Source organism: Argiope bruennichi, chromosome 8, assembly GCF_947563725.1.
Source record: "Argiope bruennichi chromosome 8, qqArgBrue1.1, whole genome shotgun sequence".
NCBI classification, from domain to species: domain Eukaryota; kingdom Metazoa; phylum Arthropoda; class Arachnida; order Araneae; family Araneidae; genus Argiope; species Argiope bruennichi.
The window spans coordinates 78,720,313-78,746,013 of NC_079158.1; the positions used below are offsets into that span (position 1 = coordinate 78,720,313).

A 25,701-nucleotide genomic window follows, 5' to 3' on the forward strand; every position below is an offset into this window, starting at 1 on the left:
TAAAAAGTCAACATCTGATATTTGCAAAAAGTTCCAAAGCGTATATCCCCTAGCAAAGCTAAATTGTCTTCTTTAAGTAAGATAAAATATTTTATATGTGCTTATTAATTATTATATTTCAAACGATGTCACTTATTAAAATTTTATTGTCACTTAACAACATTCATTCAAACTGAGAGTATAAATAAAGAAATATTTTTCTTTTAGATTTGAAATTTAAAATGCTATTAAAAACAAAATTCCGAACTAGAACCGTTACTAGAAATAGAAACATATTAATGCAAGAATTTCTGCCATATTCGAAATCAAACACGACACGATTTCCGTGTTCTTTTTTTTTTTTTTTTTTTTTTTTTTTTACCTTTCTCATATTCTTTTTCCACGCTGTCTATCGTTGCATTTTGTTCTTTTTTAACATTTTATGGATTTGGTCCTTCATCTAGTGGTGAGTACAGAAAGCAATTTTAGAAGGGAATAGGTTCATTTCTCACTGCAAATACTTCTCTTATGCTATCGCACTTTTTTCGGCTTCTGTTTTTTCCCCCCCACGATTTATTTATTTTTTTTATTTTAGGTTGCTGCACTGAGTACATGAAGAAGGTATTTACTTAAGAAATTTTCTAGATAGTTTATTGAAAAAAAAATTTTATGTATTAAGGTTGCACATAATCATTTTCGTAACTATTTATATTTCATATTAAAAAATATGTTTTTAGATTTATTTTTTTTATTCTCTATACAAATTTTTGTAAAAGCAAGTAAATTCTATTTTCAGCAGTGTTTTATGGAACTCATTTTTAGAACCGACTCTCTTAAATGTAATTTCTTTGAAACGTCAAAGTCAGATCTTAAACGTTCTTTTAATATCATGGAAACGTGACAAATGAGATTCCGGAACTATTCCATTAGCTAGGTCCCAGTTGTCACCAAGTTTGAATGTTGGTGCAACTCCGTTGATTTATCATTCTTGTAGATAGTTTATAGCTAAAACTTGGCGAATTATCTTTCATACTTAGCAATTTTACCGTGGATTTCGTGAGCGGAATAATACTGTATTTGCGCATGACATGAAGTACAAAACTACAAAGTATCTTACATTTTGTTGAAAGACTGCATCATTTTTACTTTCTCATATGCGTAATATAGAGAAAGCATAGTAATCGACAGAAAATTCGAACTCGAGATTTTGACGAATCTCCTCATTTTACACCTTTCTGTGTTCAAAACATATTTATGGAAAATGTCCGTCCGTCTGTCTGTCTGTCTATACAAAGGTAACTCAAAACTGCTTTGAGATAGAACCATCTCAAATACTCATCTTAGTATACCATCTTTATACCAAATTTGAAGATTTTGTTTATCAAATTTTGAATAAAATATATTCAGAGGAAGTCCATCTGCCCCGCTGTTCGAATATAAGTTAAAATGACTGTTGCAAAACAAAGACAGTTAGATAGATAAAACTGGTTGCACAAAATTATTTTCTACGGTCTAAACACCTATCTTAAGCCAAATAAAACAACGGGTTGCTTGTCTGTCGATATCTACTTTCCGAAACATGTAAACGCGATAATTAAAAACCGCAACGACTTAGATGTATCAAATTTGGCATGAAATTTTGTGACTACAAGTGCAGTTTTGTGCCAAATTTTTAGTACAATCGATTGAGAAAATCGTGTCTAAAAATTCATTTTTCGGAGGACTTTAACACATGGTACGGATTAATCGCCAAAGATGACATAATAGATTCAATAAAAATGCTAAATTCACACCAAAAGTTAATATTTAGTAATTATTGAAGATAATGCCACGTAAGGTGTTTTCTGACATGACAAGTTTGTTAGAAAGTATGCGAGGAAATTTTTGGAAGACCACAAACTCTAGTTCTTGTTGAAATATTTGCAAAGGGGGCCAAAATTAAATCTATGTATATGAAATGCGCAAGAATTAATACCACTGTAGCAAATAAGCTTTGTCATTGAAATATGATTGTCATCGAAAATTATAATCTTTTATATTCATTTTTAAAAACTAATCTGGCAGTTGCTCTAATGTTTATTCATTTAATAAAATAAGTTTATTGAGAAATACGATTAATAAAATCATAATCCTCTTGTTAGGAGAATTTTTTTCTGTAGATTTTTATAAAATTGAAGAAATTTTATCTACATATTCGAGAGAATTAATACTACTGTAGCAAATAAGCTTTGTCATTGAAATATGATTGTCATCGAAAATTATAATCTTTTATATTCATTTTTAAAAACTAATCTGGCAGTTGCTCTAATGTTTATTCATTTAATAAAATAAGTTTATTGAGAAATACGATTAATAAAATCATAATCCTCTTGTTAGGAGAATTTTTTTCTGTAGATTTTTATAAAATTGAAGAAATTTTATCTACATATTCGAGAGAATTAATACTACTGTAGCAAATAAGCTTTGTCATTGAAATATGATTGTCATCGAAAATTATAATCTTTTATATTCATTTTTAAAAACTAATCTGGCAGTTGCTCTAATGTTTATTCATTTAATAAAATAAGTTTATTGAGAAATACGATTAATAAAATCATAATCCTCTTGTTAGGAGAATTTTTTTCTGTAGATTTTTATAAAATTGAAGAAATTTTATCTACATATTCGAGCTAAGATCTATTAATCTTCTATAAATATTCATATTTCTGAGTTCAAAAAATAAATTGACTATGTACAAACGATAATTGGTTTTAACCATTTTTAGAACAATATTTTATTCGGTTATTAAATGAAATCAATTGTTAACATGTATGCTTTGACATTTTATTTGAAATCCGAAAGCACAAAAATTCTTAAATTGCAATCGAATATTCTATAGTAATTATTATCATATACATAGTATCATCATGTACATTGTAATATTTAATATAATTAATTTACATTTTAACATCTAATGAGAATATTTAAATATTGCCATTTAATGAACTAGGTATTAACGCATTAATTAATAATTAACTATTTTATAATAAATTTTGTTTTTCTCTTAACAAGTCTGGATTCCATTAAATGTTGTTCTCATGACTTGGAAATTAATTAAATCTCTCTTTGTTAATTTATATATAATTTAAATAAATAACAGTTCAATAATTTTACGAAAGAATAAATTAAAAATTTAATTTGAAAATATAACTATCGAAGAATTTATTTTATGAGATAAGGATATTATCATGTACTTATGTCTTTCCCAGGAAAGTTTTCAAAAACATTACTATTATTGAAAAAGTTAAGAGATGTCACACTTAAGTCATTTTATGGTCTCTCGAAGCTTAAAATTATTTTAAATAGCATAAAATTTATGAATATAAATATTTATAATTTAAACTATTTTGTGAGTAAATTAATTTTAAATACATTAATTTCAAAGGGATTCTCTTAGATGGAACAGCATAAAGAAAAATATCTCCTAAAAGCATTTCCATTTATGTGTGTGTAATTAATTTTTTTATATATGATTAACCTAATGTCCATTGCCTTATTCCTATATTCAAATAATACATAAGTTGATTAAAAAATGCAAGTGCCCAGCATAGACATGCGGAAGTATACAGCAAATAAGGGTAATTTCATAATAATTTGTCGATTGGTTTTTTGAAATTTTATAATTCAAAGGCCAATACATAGACTATAAGACGTCAAACACGTTCCTTCTCTTACAGAAAATGTAAAAGAAAAAAAGACGAAATAAAATGATTTAAAGTAAAAAAATAGAATGGTAGTAATAAAGTATAAAGTTTATTTAAATTGCACAATAGAATTTTGTGGACTTTAACAAAATAGGAAAGAAGTAACTTTTGTCGTTTCAATTACAAAATAGCACAAATTGCATAATGGTGATCTTGATGGAGAAGTACAAACAAAAATTGCTTTTAGTTCCTTATGCATTTTAGAAAAATCTAAAAGTTAATGGATAAAATAAAAAGAGGATTTTATAGAGTTACTTTGGTAACATCAGTTTGTAACCATTAAATAATATGTCAAATTGGGTGAATAATGATGAATCTGTTCTTTTTTAAATTTAAAAACATGCATTTGTTAGTTGTAAAAATTATAGGTTAACTTATTCAAAATGCTGCCCTTCTAAAATTATATTTCCATCATTTGAAGAACAATTGAATTCCGCGAAGAAAAAAGTATAATAGTGCAAATATTATTCATTTGCCAAGTCATTTTTTGATATGTGCGTGGGAAACGAATCGCTCTCCAGGGAGGTATTCTACATGGACCGATACAAACATAAGTCTGAAGGAGCAACGTTTGGTGAATACAGAGAATAGGAACACATTTCATGAAGTGATTCTAAAATTCTTTCACTAATTTTTAATAGGTGGGCGAGCATCTCATGTTGGAAATCAACCTTGTCAAGTATTTCGCCATATTCAGGTCGTATAACCTTCTAAGACTCGTTCAAATGTTGCTTATACCCTGTTGATGGTCTTCATCAAACAATGCGTTCTCTTAACCATGTTGGATATTTGCTTGTTTGTGTGTTTACCATGCTATTTTCTTCATGTTCTTTTTATTCATCACGTTTAAATCGCCGCAACCTCCTTTGTAGGTTTACTTATTGGGGCATATTTAGTACAAATGCCAAACAGCAACCAGTGCTCTACCACTGAAATTTTCTTGCAATGAAATAACCTAACACAAATTTCCGTAAATTCTATTTAGTTGACCCTGAACTTAAAATTCTTTCTAAGAGAAAAAAAAATCGCACACTAATTCTTAAAATGTATTGTTAAACCTTTCAATTATAAATTTCTCTCTTTATTTGCATAGATAGCAAAATGCAATGGCAAAACAGAACTCGGAACTGTGGCGAGAACAATAGGATGCAGTACTGCTAATGTCACGTATTAAAAATTGGCAGAGTCTATTTAAGCACCAAATAAAAATAAATACTTGAGTTTGACTAAGTCAGAAAACTTGAATGAAATAAAACAGATTCGAATAAAATAAAATATCATTTTCAAATCGTCACAATTAAGTGAAATTTTCATATCCACAAGGACTTATCATCTTGAAAAATGGTTCCCAATCAGCTTAATGCAATCTTCAGAAAATCTAGAATCGGTTATATCTCACCTCTAGTGCAGTTTAAATTAGACTAATATATAATATCATAATCTTTATGTGATCAACTAATATTAAAATCGTATTTGTAAGATAATGCAACAATAATTAAGTGGTATTCTATTCATATTTTATGACAGAGAAGTAATATATTTTAGAACAACGTTTATTTTGAATCGATATGTCACCATTGCTTGTATTCAGATAGGTCCCTTCGCATTTAATTCTGTCCTCCCACGTCTGCCTGATCTCGTATTCTTGTCGCTCAGGAAGACATTCAATTCCTTCTCAAGCATCCTACTGTTCTCGTCACAGTTCCGAGTTGTCTGTCGTCTGAGTGTGACAAGACCTTGTTTCCGTAGTTCTTGTTTCCTCCTGAAAACCGGATTTCCTCGGATAAACTTCTGTTGAAGAAGGGGGAATATTTGTCCGCTTGAGCATGCTGTTCGTGACTGGCTTTGCAAAAGAGATGGAATCGGGGGATGCTGCGAGAATAAGGTTTCTGGCATGACTTCCTCTGACAATTGCGAAAATTATCACTGCATAATTAGCCGATCAAAATGAGAATCATCTATTTCAGATTATCCGGTATTAATTAAATACAATTATTTCCATACCGAAGTAATGGAGAACATAAACTATTATAAGTTGAATCATATGACTAATATCAAAAAATTAATGATGTAAAGTTTAATTAATATTTTATGTATGATCATTTAAAATATCGCTGAATTAGTAGATCCTAATGTGATTTGTGGATTTAAGTTTTTGTGGTCACATTATAATAATTTAAAAGAATGGTTTGGGGATAACCAACAATTACGAACATAAATAATCAGTCTAATATTAAAAATGTCTTTAAAATATTTAAAAAAAATATACTTAAGATTATATTTAACATATTTGTCACTATTTGAGTCAAACATAACATTTGAATGAGTATGCCATTTCTGTTTAGAAAAGAGCTTTATAAATATATTGAATCATAGATATTTTGTCATCTCAATTCGAATGAGTATAAATGATTCTAAAAATTTTATCACCTCTGCCATGTTCAGTTTTAAAGAGTGCTTAAATAAAAGAAGCTGTTCCCAGCATTATTTTTCTACGTTTTATGTTAGTCAGAGTTTATTAGCTAATAAAATCGACTAGTATTTTTTATAATCAAATCTGATGTGAAAAAAATGGAAATATGTGCATTGTTATTTTTTTAGGAAGGGAGGGAACTCTTTTGGAAGTGAAATACATAGTGAATATTAGATTTAATAGTTTTAAATTCGTAAATAATTTAGAAAACGAAATATCCTAAAATAAATTATTGTATTAAAAAACACACGAAAAAGTAGCGTTGTGTGGAGTAAAAATACCGGAGTATTTTTAACACTCAATTATAATTCTTGAAATCCTTTCAATTTCATTTTTTTAAAAATATTCTTATTTCAATGGAAAAGTCAGATAAATATTTTTGCGAATATGACAATTAACGGAGACGAAACACCTTGCGGCTTAAATTTGAACTTAATGAGTCCGGTGCATGTCGAATCCGACGATTCCAAATGCCATTCCGATGGTATGGAGTGAATTTACAGAGAAACATGCCAGGACAAGACATCCTCGTTCACTGAACACGGTTAAAAATTGCGGGATCCGTTTGAAAATAGTTCTTGAGTTCTAAACAGAACATTAATCTAACTAAACAAACACTGGTAATTATTTGTTAAATTTGTACCTAACTGGAAACTTAAAGGGTGTTGAAAATACTCATGTTGTTCAACTTATATTCCCTCTTTTTGGTTTGAAAATTACTAAAAATCAAAGATTCAAAAAAAATTCATATGCTGAATATAAATTAACCTAATATAAATAATGGTATCAATTTCTTATATCTTTTTGCACAAGTTTGGAATACAAATTCTTAATTAATTTTTACTCATTATTTTCTTGCAATATCAATTTTTCAATATACAATTAATTTTTAAAATATAAAATCTGTGGCTTCGAATGACAGCTTTTTCAAAATGTTTTCAAATATTGAACTTTTATAAATCAGAGTTTCCAAATTTTAAATTGAACTGGTTCGTGTAAGGATAGGATATATTATTAATTTTATGTACCTTTAAAAATCAATTTCATTTAAAAATATTATATTATTTTTATTCGGTTATAGACAGCATAATTGAAAATTTGATAAATATTGGCATCATATTTGGCATTAACTAGCATATTTTATGTGAAATACTTCCAAACAATATTCCAAAAATTTAAGCAGTTTATGAGTCGTTAGCAGGAAAAAAAAAGTTGAAATAGATATAAAAAATAACTTTTATATTTAAATCTACTTTATAAATGCATGGACTCAATATTATATTTCATCAAAAAGAGGACTAAATAATTGTTACACACAATCAACGAAAAAACTGCTTAAAATTTTGAGTAAGCCGTAACTGGAGACATGAATTTCTTCACGCAGCTAGAGACATGGAATCAAAATGATTCTATTGTTATTTTTCTTTTTCCTTTCTTTTATAAACTGCAGTAGAATTTATTTTGGAAACACAATACATTCTAGAAATCAAGTAGCTACCAAAAATATTAAAAATATTGATATTAAAAATGTCAAATGTTCTAATATTAATTGTTGAAAAGATGTTATAAGGAAAACCTAAACAATATTTTAATGAGTATGTACTTCGTTTAGATATTACGGAATCACATTAATGTTAATAACTGTTAGAGTTAAGAAATAAAATTGAAGAATACGATGTTTTAAAATATTATTTTAAGAATATTAGCTTATTCCTTTTGCATTATTAAAATGAAAATCAGTTTCAGAGACATGGAGTCAATGACTCCATAAATAACGAAAAAAAAAAAAAAAAAAAAAAAACTCACGTGTTCATACACCAACATACTGCTGAAAGAAAAACTTGAAGGTACGGAAGAGATGATTGTATTCAAGGGCAAAATACATGGGATAATCAGAGCTAATGAACAACTTGGAGATAAATGTGTAGACAGTAAATAATTTTATAAACGAACTATTAAATTATTCAAAAATAATTGACAAGTATAAAAAAGCATTGCTTTCCTGATTAGAACTTGATTGCATTGTATAGTGATAATGAACATTTCATATTTAATCAGTTATATTTTAATGCATAGATTTCATAGATTATGTGATCAAACGAGAACACTCTTTTTGTTTATTGTTAAAATAAATAATTGATTAGATGAAATTAGTACTCAATGAAAATGTTTCATGAAAATACAAGTTTATCTGCGTAATAAAATGTAATTTTTTATTATATTTTCTGTGTTTTAAGCTTTTAAAAATAATTCAGTACCTAGTGTATGTATTATGGAATTTTTGAATCTTTTTTTTTTTCAAATTTACCTTTAGATTTCGTCATAGGTATATGATCAAAACACAATCAAATTAATTAACTGAAAAGCAAAAATAATTAAATGTACAAATAATTTTTTATCTGTAATTTTTTATAATTTTTTCTGTGTTTTAAGTTTTTATAAATAATTCAGTACCTACTGTAGATATTATGGAATTTTCGAATCATTTTTTTTTTCAAATTCACCGCTAGATGTCGTCATAGGTGTAGGATCAAAACACAATCAAATTAATTAACTGAAAAGCAAAAATAATTAAATGTACAAATAATTTTTTTATTTATACATTTATATCAAGTTTTAAAACTCCAACACTTAGAGAAATCTTTGAAAAATCTATCATGAAATTCCAACTTCACAAGTATGAAACGGGTCCTTAATGAGTAACGAGAAACGAGTAACGAGTTATTTAAAAATACGTAAAAACGAAATACCAACCTTAAATTTTATCTTCTCTCTATCCTTTATAACAAGCAACTCAATATTGCTAAATACCACAATAAACCGACTGAAAGGCACAAACAATTTATTACTCTTTCTGCCTTTCATAACGAACAATCATATTTATCTCTTATTCGTGCTAAAACAAAAGTTTCTGAACTTTAATATGCCATTATGATATAAACTGATTCCTAATCTTCTTCTGCGTTTGCGATGTTATTAGTGAGAAACATAATAAATCCTTCCCTTTCAGGTTTGAGTGGCAGGAACGAATATCGAACGATTATCAGTAATCCGCACATTCAGACCCTAGAGAATGGTTCGCTCGTCATCACTGAAGTGGAGCTTTCAGATGCCGGTCTTTACATGTGCCAAGCCACCAATGGTATAAGCCCGAGTCTCAGTGCAGTTATTAAGCTGACTGTGCATGGTAGGTAGTTATTACTTCATGTGGATTCATTCTAGTTAGTCAGACTATTCTTTGCTCATATTAGCTTTTGACTGCTGCCGTAAACATAATAATATAAGGGACAATAATGTTAGATACTGTTTAATATGTGATGTATTGTTTACAAAAATATTCTTTTTTTTTTTCATTTTGTATTAAAATTTGGTTTGATTAAAAACAGTGAGAGTGATTTATTAAATATTATTTGCCTCAGTTGATACGCTGGTTGTCCGGAAATATTGGGCATACTTAATTTCAGCTAAATCATAGTTTAGAAGCGAAACTAAGATTTAACTGATTTCTATTTTTATCTGAAATAGTGTAGATATAAATGCATGCCTATAATTTCGCACATGGTTTTTAATAATATAATCGTTTTATTTTAATTGTTTTACTTTTATTATATTTATTGTATGCATGAACCATTCTAATGGTGATCAGTCCCTTAACATCACAAAAACTATAAAAAAATTTAATGTGTGTTTCTACTAAATTTTGAGATATTGTAACTTCAATTTTTATATGCCTAGTAAATTATATAGATATTAAACAGAATCCTTCATCCTTGGCTTTTAATAATGTAAGAAATTCACATGATTAAATATATTATAAATAAATGATAACGATTTGAATTTCAAGGCAACAATATAATCTATCGTTAGAAATTAAGAAACATTTTTAAAAATTTTAAAATTCATTAAAAAATACCACGAATATTAAATTGGTCTCTTAAAAAGAAAATTTGTTTTTTCATATTTCAAAACAGTTTTAAATTTATTATTATTATTATTATTTTTGTATTCAGCAATATTTTTGGAAGTTATTTTACGAAAAAGACAAAATTCAATTTAATTTTAAACTTTCAAAAAAAAATCCCTTCGAGGTACACATTTTCACCTTCCCCCATATATGTTCTAAATCGGGTAACTTTAGGTCAAATGGTCAAGTGGTCTGGCCTGCAGAGTACCAACACACTACACACACAAATTCATTATATTAAAACCCCAATTGTAATTGGTTGGTTTGTTAGAATAAATTGTTAAATACTTTTGAAATTGTCTTAATAATTTCCTCATCAAAATACTTTTACAATACTAAGTATTTACGACATGAAATTTGCACATGCCTTTCTAAGGCAATACAAGGGCATCCTAGGTGACCAATATTAATAAAGGCAATGCCAATAAATTACACAACAATAATAAATAAAATATTATTTCAAAATTCAAATCTAAGCAAGACCACAGCTAAATTGAATCTAACGAAACTACTACAAGAACATTGTCAAACAATAAAACCAAAAACATCAATAAAATATAAAAGCAAAGAATATACCAGTTGCATGTAAAAGTACACAGAGATTTTTTATAAAGGAAAATAAGACTCATACCTCTGGCAATTATAAGAAACTAATTTCAACTCTCCCGCACTTAAACCTGAAAACGCCTGTAACAATTGGTCAAGGTGAATCATCAACAAATAAAATAAATTTAACAATCTCAGCGCCATCTACTGAGTTAAAAAGAAGATAAAACTAGAAAGAATATCTTTAGCTGTGAAAATATTAGAACATAGGTTAGAAAATAGATAAACCTTTTCATCAATGAAGTATAAAAGAAAAGTACATACCAGATGAATATAAATTTACTCCAAAAGCTTTTATAAAGAAAAATAAAGTTATATTCATTTTTAATTTTATTTTTATTATTAATAGGAACAAAGAAGTTCTGGAATATCTAAAAGATAACAATATTGATAAATTTAATATTTATGATTTTGAAAATTTATACACAAATCTACCTTATAAGAAAATAATAGGTGTCTGTATTTTTATTTATGCTAATAATTAAATAGAGACTCTATTACTAAAAATAACTGGCTTGAATTATGTAGATTTAATATTTCAGAAAATTATATTTTTAACGGGATTAATCTAAACAAGTGATGGGAATTCCAATAGGAACAGCATTTTCAAGTGTTTTATCTATTTTTTTTTACATTATTATGAGAATATAATAATTGAACATAATTTAATAAATGGTTGGAGATATATTAATGATTTACTTTTGATAAACGTTGATAATCCTAATGTTGTTACTTATTGTTATCCAAAGGAATTAAGTATAACTGAAACAAACAAAAATCTACACAAAGCTACCTATTTGGATTAAAAAAATAGAAATTTCTAATGGGAAAACATTGGTGGGTATTTATGATAAAAGCGATGAACTTCAAAGCAATTAAACTTAGTAATTGTCATTCAAATTTAAACTGTAAAGTTTTCAAAAATTTGATTTTTTCACAATTTAACAGGGTTAAAATTATTTGTAATATCAAAGTTTCTTTTATTAAAGCAACAGACAATCTCATTAAAAATTTAATGATTTAAAAAACAATTAACTTTTAATGATTGTTCGAGAAATAATTGCAATACAGAAGTTTCAATTAGAGAAGATTTATCTATTTTCTAACCAATATTCTAATATTTTCACAACTAAATATATTCTTTCCAGTTTTTTTTTTCATTTTTAACCCAATAGATGGCGCTGAGATTGTTCAATTTATTTCATTTGTTGACGTGTCATCTTCGTCTAGCGTTGTAGGCGTTTCAAGTTTCAACGCGGGAAAGTTGAATACAATTTGATATAATTGTCTGACATATAAGTTTTATTTTCCTTTATAAAGAGCATTTTTGCTTTGTTACATTCAACTGGTAAGTTCTCTGCTTTCATATTTTATTGATGTTCTTGGTTTTATAGTTTGATAATGGTCTTGTAGTGGTTGGATTAGATTCAATTTTGCTGTAATCTTGCTTAGATTTAAATTTTGAAAGAATATTTGACTTGCAATTGTTGTGTAATTTATTGTCATTGCTTTATTGATATTAATTCTTGTCTTCAAAACTTAAATTTCTTGTTATTTTCGGGTCACGAGGAGTCAAGACTTGAACGAAAGTTAGACATTTCACAGAAAATGTCACTGGTTTGAGTCCCTGCTAGAGAGTGACCTTTGATAAAGTCTTCAAAACGATCCTTATTTCCTTCCTTTATATTTCATTTAATTCATTTTTGATCTTAAAAATATTTATTTTTTTCCTAATTTGTGTAACATTACTCAATTTTTTTTTTTTTTTTTTTTTTTTTTTACTGATGAGTGAGATCTACTGGATTATGACGATCAGTTTGTTCGTCAATGGTATTTGCTAAATTTAATTTCCGTTAAATTGTTAGATATAATTTTATATTTGTGATTCCCTCAAATTGCCAGATAATAAAATGGTATTTTGTTTATTTATTTTTTCAAATATTCTGTTCATTGTATGCGTAGTCCATTCTAAGAGATACCAGTCATTTTGCCACTTTAGAAATAATTACTGCATAAAAATGTTTTATATGCCAGTTTTAAAGTATAAATACTTATTTTTTCAAAACTTTTGGTTTAAATATTGTAGGCTGTATCATTTAGTTTTCATAGATTTTTATATATCCTTATTAGTGTAAGGTTATGTGATTTTACTTAGTCATTGTCCTACTGATTTTGATGATGTAGTCAACTTTGTCGGCCAGCTGGTTTCGAGGAATGTTGGTTATACTTAATTTTATTTCAACCGTATAAATATAATTTCATTTTTCTGGAAAATTATCAGACATTAAAGGGGTGTTTATTGTAAATGTCTTACACTTACTTCATTCAGTGTGTACATGTTCCTTTCTAATAGATGAAAGTTCATGTTTACTTACAAATGTTCACCTGCAGTTTATGTTTATATATATATATATATATATATATATATATATATATATATATATATATATATATATATATATATATCATGAATTACACCGACATTAAACAAAATCCTTCTTCTTTAGTTTTCAATAATGGAATAAAGTCAGGATATGAGATAGTCGGAGAAACAATCTTCGGTGTGAACTTCAGGGTAACACTCTAGCCTATTTTTGGAAATTAGGAGAAAAAAAACTGCCAAATATTTTGGAATTTAAAAAAAAAAAAAATATTGCCAAAATTCAGAAATAATTCGCACGATTATTAAAATGGTATCATTAAAAATATATTTTCTTGAATTTTGAAATGACTTAAAATTTATTTTTTGTGAGATAATATTTGCAGTAGTTATTGCAGACAATTGAGTTTAATTTTTAATAAATTAAAATTCTAATGAAAATTTCAAAAAGTCGCTCCTATTTGCACATTCCCTCTCTTCAAAGTATAAATGTGCCAAATTTAGCAGCATAGGTCACACAATCCGATCTATCAAGCGCCAACACACACACATGCCCTCACTACGTATAAAATAGTACGGACTAACCATCTTTGGCTACCAGTTTGTTAACGGGATCGATTAGTGCGAAAAATTTCTATTAAACATCTAATGCAGCATATCCTTAACTGTTTCCTAAAAAAATATTTCTGAATCAAATTTTGTTAGAAAAATCATTATATTGCTTTTCGTACTATTTGAAGAACCTTACGCCATCATTTAGTGTACGATGCGTTTTGCTACCTTTCTGTCTATTTTATATATCCAATTATATCACTGAACAGAGCAATAGTGTTTAAAAATGAAAGATGCTTAAAATCTCGTTAGTCCGAGATATAAAAAATTATTAAAATCATGCTTTATACAATTCACACTGATATTAAACATAATCCTTCCTTTTCAGCTTTCAATGATGAAAACAATCAGCAATCAATTCATACGATTAATGGCTCTCTTAAGCAATGAAAACTGCTTGATTTTTATTCACAACGATGAGCATATTGTTGTGAAATATACTTAAAAATATCTAAAGTTAATTTATATTTTGATTATTTGAAAGTTAATTTATATTAATGATTTTTACAGTAACTAGATTTAGTAACATTAAAAATATATACATATATATTTTCACCTACATTTTTGTCAATTGTACTCCAGGCTGTAGTATGGCAATAGATTCATACATATATTATCTATTATTATTATTTGATGAAGTTGGGTATTGATTTTGGAGCATTATTACAAAAACTGCCCATTGCGTTTTTAACAGTTTTGCTTAGTGTGATAAATTAATTTTTGTCGTTTCTATATTGACACAAACACGCCATTTCGATTCGTTGTGAGATGGTTAAATCTATCCTAGCACCCTTACTTGAAATGCAGGTGAATGATTGGTTCCCAATGCCAGATTTAAAAAGCAGCATCGGATAATATCAATCTAGTTTCGAATCCTTAAGACATTAAAATTCTGACTCAAGTTTTACATTTCTAGGATATGATATTCAGCAAATGAAAGACTGAAATTTAAGGTTTTAATAATTGGAAGAAATAAATAAATCACATATTTTTAAATTGAAATGTGTGTTTCATTTTAATTGATTATATTTTAAACAGAAATTCCAAAAAACACAGCTCTGAATCGTTTATTTCCTCTCTTCAGTGCATTCTATGTTAAATTTAGTAGTTCTGAGCTAAACAAAATATATGATAAAATAACAAACAAACACATTCTTCTTCATTTTTAATAGAAATAAAATGGATTAATGAGTCACTTCTGAACCTCTTTTGATGTTATAATTTGATTACAGAATTGAAAATAACGATGTAATTGCTTTTCATTAATACATTTAGTTTAATGGAAAATATTTGTTAAGCAAATATTATTAAAGCAGACCTGAAATTCCTAGCTTTCAGGGCAGAAACATTAGTGGCAATTATTTTATAAAGCTCTTTATTAATTTAGAAAGTATTATTGAAGATATTTCATAAATCATAAGCGCTTATTGTTTCTTTCAGCTTATTGCTTCTTAGATGTTTAGCCAATCTCATTTAATGACTACAAAATCAGTTCCCTTTTAAAGTTGAAGATTAAAACCAGCTCGAGATATTGCGGAAATTAATTATTTACGTTTCTTATGTAATGAATAAGACATTAGATGTTATATCAGAAATGAGCGAACTACTATTTATATGTGAGGCATTAATTGAAAGCAATGCAATTCAATAAAGCAAAAATGGAAAAGCCTTTAATGGGAAGTTGTTTATGTGTGCTTGGTAGACAATTATTATTTCTTATAACCTTAAATTCTTTAGAGATGATTGTTGTGGTAAAAACAATAAGAAACTCAGCATGATGAGTTTTAAAGATAACAATTCTGGAAATTTAAAAACAGAATGAATATACCAATTTATCACTTATTTCGGTAAATTAAAATAAAGAAAACAGCAGAAAGAATTTACCCTTCCTTCCATTTCAAATGATGTAAATGGAATCTGTTTCTTATAAATATTAAAGAAGGTTCAAGAATGACTGATAATTACAATGATTCTTCAAAGGAAAAGTGGTTAAAAATTCTTGAATCGAGAGATTAAAGACATGAGTAGTCACTGCTACAATCGCTGAAAACTTGTTTTTTTTTGTCTCCTAAATATGTTTTTTGAATGAAGATTGTAAATAACTTTAAAAAGTATTAAAAAATTAAAATATAAAACAGTAAATAATTAATATTGCTTAAAAACAGAAATAAATTTTGCCATTAATTTGAAAGATATTCATCGCAAGAAACATAAGTATCCGAAAAAAATGTTCACTAGTATTATAAAATTTAAAAAGATGCATACGATTTCTGAACCATTCATAGCATATTATTAACTGTTATCTTAAAAAATATTTATGAATCATTTTCCACACAATTTTATTTTTGCATACATTAAAAATGTATGATTTGCAATATTACTTAGTAGCAAGACCAACTTTTTGATGGAATTATTCATATATATATATACATGATTCCTTAATGCAGAGCTTAATATCCATCGCTCTTTCAACTTCGTATTGTGTACCATATGTATGAATACTTTATAACATTGCATTCCAATGGATTTTAACCATATATAGCTAATTTTATGTCTACTTTTTTTCATCGAGTATATAAATATTTTTAAAGAAGTTAAGTCACGAAATGATTGGCATGTGCAAAATAACATATCATATTATCTAAGTGCTCTTAATACATACAGAGGAAATGAAAACAGTTGCAATTCATGGAATGTATAAAAAGAAATGCTGCAAATTAGGCATGAAATATTTTTGAAAAAAAAATTCTAGAAACTAAACTGATATTATTTAAAAGATTATTATATCCGATTTTAGACAATTTAAATATCTTTTTGTGAAGTTATTTCAGGGACTTAACAATAATAAATATTACTATTCTTCTAAATTTTTAATTGAATAAAATTTAAATACATAATTACGAGATATGCATTTCTACTTTTAAAAGTATACATGTGCTACATTTGATAACTGGAGTTTCAATTTTCTGATCTGTAGAGCACCAATCGTCAGTAGATCAATATCCTCATTCGGTTTATTGTTAATAAAAATTCATCCAACTGCAGAAATAAGAGGGGTTTCGTTTAACGCGATTAGTGTCATAACTATATATAAAAGACTATATATAAAGACTTTTCTGAAACTGATGATTTTGATAAATCAAAGATGGTCTGTCATATGCTAGAGGCATGTAAGAAATCATATCTTACTTCAACATATTATTCGCTTATATATATAAAGAAAATCTTTAATCATTTGGTAAGAAAAGATCTTTCAATGTTTAGGCAGCTTTCAATGGAAACTAATCAATTTGTCAAAGAAAACTTCTTCACAATTATGAGTTGCAGAAATAAAAAATTAGAATAAGCTAACAATTAGTATTTTTTATTTGTTTGATCTCAATTAATTTAGCTAATAATGTTTTAAAAAATATATCTTCTACATAAGCTTTTATTACCATGCATTTTTTATAGTGAACGGAAACGAAAAAAAAATCATGGTTTGAAAAATGAGATAAGACGTAACTTGACTAACGGAATAAAAGACAACTCGAATATTATGTGTTGATTTCCCATGTGCAAAACTCTCTCTGGAAACACAGGAAATTGATTATAAAGAGAAAAGTTAAGGAGATTAAACGAATCATTCAACATAATACATATGTTTTCCTCTGATTAAATCCATGGTGGGTTGAATATCTGCTGCGGCATTTTCGGGTTTGAAAGGATCCTAATTTTATCTTCTCAACTTTGTTCCAGAGGAATTTGTATTGAAATGAAAATAATTAATTAAATAATGGTCGAATTATCTTTATGATATAAACCTTGCAAATATTTTAAAATTTTATCATACATTTCTTATTTCTCCGTCAATTTTGCCAAATAAGTAACAATAATTGATCCATACGGTTTTCATAATATGTACTGCAAATATTTTGTATATTAACGTATATTTTATTACTGTTTAATTAATATTGTTTATATATTTATGAGATTGCATTCAATAAAAAAATTCTGAGATTTAATGCTAATAATGTATTTTAGTGAGATAAAATTTATTAATTTTAAGTCAAATATTTAAATAATTAATGATCGATGATGTATTTTGAGGTAAAAAAAACAATTGAAGAAAAGTCTTCCATTTTTTTTATGTTCAATGAATGTCTAGGAACTAAAGTTAGTGAAGCTAACTATGCTTTAGGGAGATATAATGTCAGATGTTTCAAAGGAGCATTTCTAAGAATACTAATGATAAAGAAATGGATTCTGTTCTGCTATAAATATCAGCTTGCCAACATATACTTAATATTTACTTATTTTGATTAAAGTGCATATTTAAATCATTTTTGTGTGCCCTCATTTCAGTTTAAAGTAAATATGAGGGACGAAGGAATTATGTAAAATGTATAAATCTTTTATTTACATTTAATACAAAGGTTTTATAGAGATGTCGCACAAAAATTCAAATAATTATGCTATGCGATGTGGCAGATACAAATGGTGATACAACTCATTTTTTTAATGAATTTATCAAATGTTTTGTCTCTAGATACTTTAATCAGTCTTATATGCCGACTGGATTAAAAATATATTTTATATATTTTTGAAAAGGTGGAGAATATGAGGGTCAAATCAATTATATTTAATGATATTAATATGAAATGAGTTTGGTTTTATTTATAATTAATTTACAAGGAAATTCTTTGTTCTTTCTTAAAATCTTGTTTTTTACTTCAAGTAATGTGACATAAAATTTGCCGACATTTCAGAAAAAATATTTGTTTATGCTTATTCAATTATTTTTTTTATGTTGAAGAATCTATTTCGTCACTATCTGTTACATTTTGTCTACTTGTTAGATTTATCAATTTTTTTATCCTATTACCAAAATTGGTTTGATTTGAATGTCTTGTCAATTCATTTAATACTTCTAATACTTCATCTGTATTATGCCGGTAATAGGACTGAAAGCAAATATTCTTTGAATTAATTGCTAGAAATTGGGTCAAACTGATTTCTTTCTCACACACAAAGGATTTGTGTTTGAATTTATTTAAAAATAAAAACATTTAAGGATTTTATAAGACACTTAGGACAATTTAATATGTCTATAATTATAAGATCACATTGTACATTTGTATAAATAACTTGATTCAGCTTAATATATTATTTATTGAAATAAACACAAAGACATAAAAGTGAGAATTTTCAATTACGTTATTCCCAAAATATCATAGCAATACCATTTTGTGCAGTTTTTGTTCATGTAAATAAAATAAAATATATTCGTACTCGTAACAGAATTTGCGTGGTAAAGTCAAACATAAATCGCACTTCAAAGGAAGATAAAAACACATACAAGGCAACATTCTTTGTTGTGTATTTCGGTTTCCGTACAGCCCTTAAACCTAATCCCACTCTTACAAAGAAGCGTTATATGACTCTATTTCAGGATCTTTACTTGACATCCAAATGGTGCATCTAACCCTATTTAAAGGACGATGAGACTTTTAAGGTTTTCTTTTTCCACTCTCCGAATTGGGACGAAAAAGCCAAGACCAAGCACTCTTTGATCGTTTCTCGCGTTTCAAATAGTTATAGCCAGCACTTTGAAAGGAATTTTTGGCAATATTAAACCTCGCCCTGCAATATGTAGGAGTCAGAATAGAGCCTCTAAGATCCTACTGGGTAGCGGAATTCTTGAAATGAAACGGTGGTTAGTCCATTTCGTTGAGTCTTTTGTTTTTGTGTGATAATTTATTCATTCAAGAAAGTGGTTCTGAAGACGTCTTCTTTTAGCGTAGAATGTGCCTCTTTTCTTTATTGTATTAGCTAAAATTATTCAAGCGTGGAATTTATTTCATATGCATGGAAATTACACCTGCATTGAATTTATTTCATGTTTTACTCTAAAAATATGAAATAAAAGTCCATGCAGGTATTTTTGGCGTTTTCTGAAAATCATTTGTGATTCATATTACCAAATTGTTTTTAATGGAGGTCCTGTTTTACGATTCAAATATAAGCTTGGATAACAGTCCAAAGATCATTATTATAAATGGTAACATTTATATGAATGTATTTGCATAGCCATTAGAAACCATGGTAATATCTTATTATGGTTTCTCTTAAGCGAACTGGAAGCATCTCGGTATATTTATTTCCTACTCGTTTCCAATATTTTGCCTTTTAGAGTATAGTCATTTTTAATTTAATCATAGTTTTTAATCATTTCCTGAAACTTTTTACTATGTTGATGGCAAATTAATATCGCTGCGTGAACAAAATTAGAAACTACAATGCTATTCACAGCTCTATTACACCGCCTAACGACACCTCGGATTTTATTAACCCCCATTTCGAAATTATTCACATTTAGAATATAATACAGGTAAACAATACAAAAACATAAATAAAATTTGCTCATTCTTTTTCAAAAACTGCCGAAAACGATGGTAATGACTGATGAAAATTCTCATATAATAAAAAAAAAAGCTTTCTATCTTGTCATCTATGTAATTTATCATTGCAAACATCTCGTAATTTCTTTTTTTCTAAAATCCCTTACTAGATGGTGCTGCTCATATGAAATCAAAGTATTAGTAAATTTAATAATTATGTTTTGAAAAGATCAAAATATATTGTTCATTGAATTACTAAAACATTTCATTTAAAAATTTCAAAAATTCTAACACTTCAAATAATGATTTTGAGTTTCCATTTCTGCGAACACAAGAAGAAATTTAATAAATGTATTTATCATTAAGTGAATTCTGAATTAATCTAAAAAGGAAAAAAAAAGAATTTGCTATTTTCATAATATTCTTATAACAAACAAATAAACTGGTCTTTGAAGGAAAAAAATAAAATAAAACGTCTACTTCTTTCCACTCATTCTTTTTGTATTCAAGCTTTTATATTGTTGCATACGTCTATGTCATTTCATGTTTGCAAAGATGGAATATAGAAATCAATTTTTCATTCATATCCCAATTTGTCAAATTATATAATTTCAATTTTCCTATTCAAGGACAATGCATCATTTTAATACTTTAAGGCAAGAAATCACTTAAGACAAAGAAATGTTTAATATCATTAACTGATTGAATGACATTAAAAATAGTTTAATATATTAATTAAATAAATTTTTGATTTTTCCCTGGACGAAGCACTATCTGAAAAAGAGTTTCATAAGCATTCCTCAGCATTTATAAAAGTAAACTAAAATATAAAATATAATTAAAATAAAGATTTTCTATTCTTTACTATGCTAATAAAAGTGTATTTTTATTCTATTTATATTTTTTTTTCAGTTCCAGCACACTTCCGAGTAAAATTTCAATCTTCTACAGTCAGGAAAGGAGAAACGGTACATCTGATATGCACAGCTTACGGTGAAACCCCGATTACATTAGTATGGACTAAAGATCGCCAAATCTTCAACATCAGAACAGAGTCCCGGTAAATACTAAATGTAGTATTTGGTATACAAAGTATTGAATAACTACATTCATTATTACTGCATTATTACTACTATATTAATTATTCAATTATGCCAAAGAACCCAGTACTTCTGGTATATTTGAATAATTACAAAATAATCTAAATTAAAGTTTTTTTTTTAAATTACGTTATATATTTTGATGTAAAAATGCAGGTAAGGTTTTGAAGAAATTTGAAATATCCTTTTGGAACTACAATTTTGAAGACGATACAGGAAAGGGAATGTTTCTTGTCTCACGTCATGCTACTATATAAGCATTTTTACATATTTCCATAAATAATTCAGATTCTTTCACTCAACACTTATTACTTATATCACACAAAAGGGTGATTTAATGTGACAGTAAAGTAAAAGAATTTGATGGGCTGTTAAAAGTCGAACCATATTATTACAAAAGGAGTAAACACACCTTAATATACAAATTGTTACGATTCATTCAGGGAATTCGTGCATTGAATATAATTTAAAATAATAACAAAAGGAGAAATTTATTTATAATAACTAATTACAATTACATACAGTTAATAATGTAAGAATAACCCAGATTTCAATAAATTATTAAGTTCTAACTGCCTCACTTACACAAATCAGAAATATTGAAAAAACTATGCGCCAAGCCAATTCAGAATTTCGTTCAATTGCAGCAGTTTTGTCGAAATTAAAATACTGATTATCACTTGTCAAAATTATTCAAATTAAAAAGAACAGAAATATGGTAAATGGTGACTGCAGCAATAGATTGTAATAGATCGTAACTTTAAAAATATCTACTTAGAATATTACATACACATTAAATATTTATATTTAATATCATTTATTTCCGAGTTCTCAGCTTGTCGAAAAGTTGTTTCTAAAATTTGTATTGTAAATTTAGTATTTCAGTTATGTATTTAAATGTATCATATTGTACAGAATATTAATGTAAACTTATTTTTAGCAGGAGCTTCAAAAGTAGGAATATTTTACATTTATGAATGATTAAAGCATCTCAAAAATAACTTTTTTGATAGCTATGTATTAATTTGTTTCACTGCTGAACAGCTTTCTTTCCATTTGATTTTTTTTTTTTTTTTACTTTACTAAATACGTATCAAAAAATTAGTTCTTCCATTTTTTTATTTAATACTAATTTGATCTCTATTCGTATTATAGTAAATTAGTTTAAAATTGTTTCTAGAATATCTTATAATTTAGTTTGAATCGTTAAATTTATTATTTTTAATTATGCAAATGCTCACTGTTAATTTGTTGCCTCCCTGTAGGTATAGTGAAGTACAAAAAGACCACGAGGATGGAGTTGCGTCAGAAGTAACCATTATTTCTGCAGATAGAAGAGATTCCGCCTTGTTCACATGCACAGCTTCAAATGAATATGGAAGAGACGAAACTAACTTCCAAGTGGTTGTTCAAGGCGAGTATACAAAAATTCTAGCAAATAAATAAATCATTTATTTGCAGTTAGGTGATTTTTCGAATTATTTATAAGTACATTTTAAAGAAATAAAAAAAATGATTTTTTTTTTTTTTTTTTTGCTTATAAAACATTAATTTAAACTTCAAACGTAATATATAATTTTACTCATCTATTTGATGACAATGCATTATTTGAATACTTTCAGAACTTAAAAATCATTTCATCAATTTTATAATTAAAAAGAAATTTAATTTTTCCTTGGATGTGGCGCCATCTGGGGGTAAGATTTATAAGCATTCCATAATATATAGAAAATAATTAAGAATTTTAATTTTAAGAGGCAGAATGTAAATAAAATAAAGAATTTCTACCTTTTAAGTACGCTAATAAAATTGTGTTTTATAAAAACACCTTTTATTCAATTTGTTTTGCCACCTTCAGTGACCTTGTCAATGTCACCTTTAGTGACTAGCTAATTTGCCGAGAAAAATGGTTATATTTAATTTCAGATAAATTATTTAGATATAACTTCATGTTCATGGTTCCTAAAAATTACCATATATTAAAGCTAAGAAATTTTGATTCTTTTACTTAAATTATGATTATTGTGTTCATGAACCTGTTTAATTAGAATCATAGCGGTAATCAAAACGTGGATGTTCATTTCTGCTATCTTCTAAATTTCGCGATATTGTAGCTTCACTCTTTGTCGTGTAAATTACAAAAATACTGAAAGTTAGCAGTGAGACAGATTGCTCGAACGATGTGAGCAATTGAGATAAATCTTTCTTTGAAGTATTTTCACTATTTCTTTCTAAAAGCTTTCTGCTTGTGTGCTATTGTTTTTTAAAAGGGCTGTTTTTTGTATTCTTAATTTGTTACCTGTGTATCGCAGATCCATGTACAATACAGAACGTTATCCGTTAGTAAGATTGTATGGCTTTTTTTACCCTGCAACAAACGAACAGTTCTTTCCATAATAATATTTATTTTCATATAATACACCTATTGCTCGTCAGAAAAGTAATAAAATACATTAAATGTTTTGTCAGTTTGGTTCTAATTCTCGATTTCTATCATTTGGCATTATCAAAAACTTAGAACTGTTCAAAATGAGTATTCGTTTCACGTTTTCTGTAATGAAAATAACTATTTCGATAAAACTTGGAGCATTCAGTTTAAAGGGATACATTTATAAGATTTCTTGCATTTCGAGTATTTTATTTCATTTTAATTAGTTGCCAAGTTAATGATACTTTAAAAGCACGTCTATTTAGTTTAAAGGCCGCAATGGGCATAGTTAAATGTGTTTCTAAAACCTAGCTTTATGTCATTTTTCGGATGCAAAATTCTAATAACTGCAGATATTTCAGAATAATTCATAATGATTATGGGCTATTAGTGAATAAGTTATTGAAACTTAATTGAATCGAAATTTAAACTGCATATTCCTATGTGAAAAATTCTGTATAATTATTAATTAAAAAAAATAAGTAAATTTTAATCAAATCTGGAGATTCGCAGAAGTTTTAAAATATCATATTTATTGGAATAATATATATATATATATATATATATATATATATATATATATATATATATATATATATATATATATATATATATATAATATGAAAATTGAAGTTACCACAACAATACGCTGATTTGATGTAACTAAAGAATCTATTAAAAACTGCATTATCCAATAAAAACTTTAAGTCGTATCATTGTTACATTAAGTCGTTTAAGTTAAGTTAACACATTGTTAAAACATTAAGTCGTATCAAAACTTTAAGTAGTCATATCATTGATTTCGTATATAATATGCGGAAAATAAAACGGTATGTGTGGCATTATGCATTACAAGCATCAGATCATTTTTTTTCTGAAAATAATATTTCACAGTTTTTAATTTTACTTTGCATCTATGTTGATAATTTTACTGTTACTTATCATTACTGGAGCTTCACATCATAATTATTTAAATAAAATCAATGCAACATTTTTTTTCTTCTGTTTCAAATTCAAAACTGATATCTGGAAAAATCATCAACGCATGTATTTGATTTAACTCCTGGAAAATTTCAGTATCTAACAAAACAAATCAGTTTTAGACAGAAAATCATCCTCATTTTATAGCCCAATTATTTCTATACACATTCATATCACTACTATTTCAATACAGTTTTTAAATTTTACAGCTTAAATTGATAAAATCTTTCATTTTAAATTTCTCAAAAATATAATAATGTAGAAATATCTTTTCCGGGAGTTCATATATACATTCAATAATGATAGTTTTAAATTTCTTGTTCAATATTCAATTTCTGTGTATTCTTAGAGAAGAATAAAATCCAACATATTAAACAATACAAATCCGTATCTGAGATATTAAATTAGTTTCATATATTCCAAACTTAATGATATGAAATAAGAGAACAACTGTCATTTCCAGGCTGCAATGAAGCAGCAGTGCAGAGTTGAAGTGAAGTAATATTCTTCTCAAATAACTGAAGAATCTGAACCCACACGTAATTATGTGCTGAAAACTTATTTTTGTTATTTTATCTCCTCAGTGCCTTTTGAAATATTCTTGATCAAAGAGAAAAGTAGAAGGATTTATTTGGCGATCGAAATAATGATTTTCTTATGTTCCTTAAGAATCTAGTCGATCGGAAGAGTTAAATGAATCGATTTTAAAGTAGGAGGAATTTCTTATATTTTTGGAAAGAAAATACATGCAGTTGATAAGGGTCTTTCAAATTCTGGCTTTTGTCCTTCGTCTTCATGACGAATCTTTTGTCGACTATGCTACATTTTAATAGAAATTAAATTCTTTTATGTCGATGCTGATATATAAAAGGCTTCACCAATCGAAAAACAGTAAAACGAATTAGTCCGTAGATTCTAGTTTGATTTGCACATAATATAATTAAAATATATAAATAATGCAAATTTTGATTTCATTCTTTGAAGGTAATGACATTTGAAATTTTTGTGTTTATTTATTGTTAAAAATTTTCAATCATCGTTTTTTTCCCTGGAGG

At 27.0% G+C, this 25,701-nt stretch overlaps 1 protein-coding gene across 5 annotated transcripts in view; it reads left to right on the forward strand.

The window, feature by feature from the left end:
- Positions 1–25,701, forward strand: part of LOC129981869 (cell adhesion molecule Dscam2-like) — a 614,065-nt gene that overhangs the window by 336,659 nt on the left and 251,705 nt on the right. For all 5 annotated transcript variants that reach the window (XM_056092905.1, XM_056092906.1, XM_056092909.1 and 2 more), the window contains exons 12-14: positions 9,206–9,382; positions 21,050–21,197; positions 22,503–22,651. In XM_056092905.1, coding sequence (XP_055948880.1) covers positions 9,206–9,382; positions 21,050–21,197; positions 22,503–22,651 — 474 coding nt within the window. The remainder of the gene's footprint in view (positions 1–9,205; positions 9,383–21,049; positions 21,198–22,502; positions 22,652–25,701) is intronic.